The sequence below is a fragment of the Papaver somniferum genome, chromosome 5, assembly GCF_003573695.1.
Source record: "Papaver somniferum cultivar HN1 chromosome 5, ASM357369v1, whole genome shotgun sequence".
In the NCBI taxonomy this organism is placed as follows: domain Eukaryota; kingdom Viridiplantae; phylum Streptophyta; class Magnoliopsida; order Ranunculales; family Papaveraceae; genus Papaver; species Papaver somniferum.
The window spans coordinates 147876966-147878666 of NC_039362.1; the positions used below are offsets into that span (position 1 = coordinate 147876966).

Consider the following 1701-nt stretch of genomic DNA (forward strand, 5'->3'; position numbering starts at 1 on the left):
ACTGTCTTTATCTAAACCGTTAACGGGGTACTACCATCTGTTAGATTTTGACTCAACCAGAATACTTTAAAAACCACAAAGAAATTTGGTTTCTCACTTCATTGGCCATTAAGAAACTTGGTCTTTGGGAATACAATACCGGAATTAGTCATACTAATGTCCTTCAACCTTGTCTTATGTAGATGAGCAAGACGGAATATATCCGGCAAGAATTTGTACTGTTGGACACAGATGGACTTGAGTATCACCATTGGATGAGTGATGTGGAGATCGCTTTTGTAGCAAAAGAATGCACCCACACCATCAAACCCTCTACTGACAAAGATGCTGCCTCAGAAACTGAAAAAGAAAAGGCTGAATCCCTCCGATATTTGAAGGCACATATTGACCGTAATCTCCTTTGGGCATACCAACATAATGTGTCCTAAAGAACTGTGGGATGCACTAGCAAGCCGTTTTGGGAACATCGAGGATTCCCTTCTCCCACAGTTGAATGAACAGTGGAATGACATCCGGTTTCTTAATTATGTGAAGGTAGGTGGTTTCCAGAAAGACATTCTTAAGCTACAAGCACTCCTTAACTTCTGTGGGATAAAACTCACCGATAAAGATATGATTCAAAAGACATTGTCTACTTTTCCTTTGTCATCTGTTATTCTAGCCAACCAATATCGCATAGAGGTTATTAATAAGAGAATAATAAGTTTTAGCAAGTTGATCAACTTATTGCAGGTGGCCGAAAGGCATAATGAAGTTCTAGCAAACAACAATGCTAGAGCGCCCGGGAAGAAGAAAATTCCCGAGGCTAACTATGGCAAGTATAACAAAGGAAAACACCCCAAAGAAAAGAGGGTTAAAAATGTTGATTCATATTCTCATGCTCCATACTCACGTGGGGATAATAACCCACGTGGAAGAGGACAAAAGGGTCATCGTGGAAGGGGCCATTGGCGTGGAGGCCATTCAAATACTTGGTCTAGAGATGTTACTTATGGACCTAGTGGTAGGGGCAACACTGTTAAGAAAACACATAAGAAACCCACACCTAAGAAGGTAGAGAATGGAAATGCACCGTATTACAGGTGTGGAATCTCCGGACATTGGTACCAACAATGCAAGGCTAGTGCCAAGTAGCATCCAGCTACAAAAAGTACCGTGAATCTATAGATCAAGAAGCTCACTGTGTGGAAGAACATGATCATACCCCAGATGTCAACTTCACCATTTCATACTTCCAGGGCAACAAGAACCATGCCCTTATGGAAACACCTGACTTTGATTGATTGTTTTTTTTTTATCCTTTGATCCTAAAAATTTGTCTATTTTCTTACTCTGTGGTTTAGCAGACTTTGGTTTAAATATTTCTTTTGATGACTTAAACAATGTTAGGTAGTCTTAAATTATCGTTTTTTGTTGATGGATCAGTGGTTTTTAATTTTTATGGGTACTTATTATTCTTTGGATTTAATTTTTACTGTGATAATCTATTGCATGATTGCATTATATAACTGAATTCTCTGAAGTACCATTTACTTGCAGGAATGGCATCCTCAGAAGAGATTGAGTGCCTAGCTGATAGTGGCACCACACACACTATTTTAAGAAATAGACAATTATTTGTTGACTTAATTCCTTATAAATCCTCTGTGACTACGATGATTGGATCATCACATGTGATCATTGGGCGAGGTAATGCTCAAT

The 1701-nt window shown here is 38.9% G+C and overlaps 1 protein-coding gene across 1 annotated transcript; it reads left to right on the top strand.

Annotated features, from left to right (window-relative positions):
• Positions 1-417: 417 nt before the first annotated feature.
• On the top strand, positions 418-1134 carry LOC113279831. The gene has a single exon (XM_026528483.1). The coding sequence runs from the start codon at positions 418-420 to the stop codon at positions 1132-1134; it is 717 nt and encodes a 238-aa protein (XP_026384268.1).
• The last annotated feature ends 567 nt before the right edge of the window (positions 1135-1701 follow it).

Coding starts and splice junctions, on each gene's coding strand:
- LOC113279831 (XM_026528483.1), top strand. CDS start 418: ATGTGTCCTAAAGAACTGTGGGATGCACTAGCAAGCCGTTTTGGGAAC.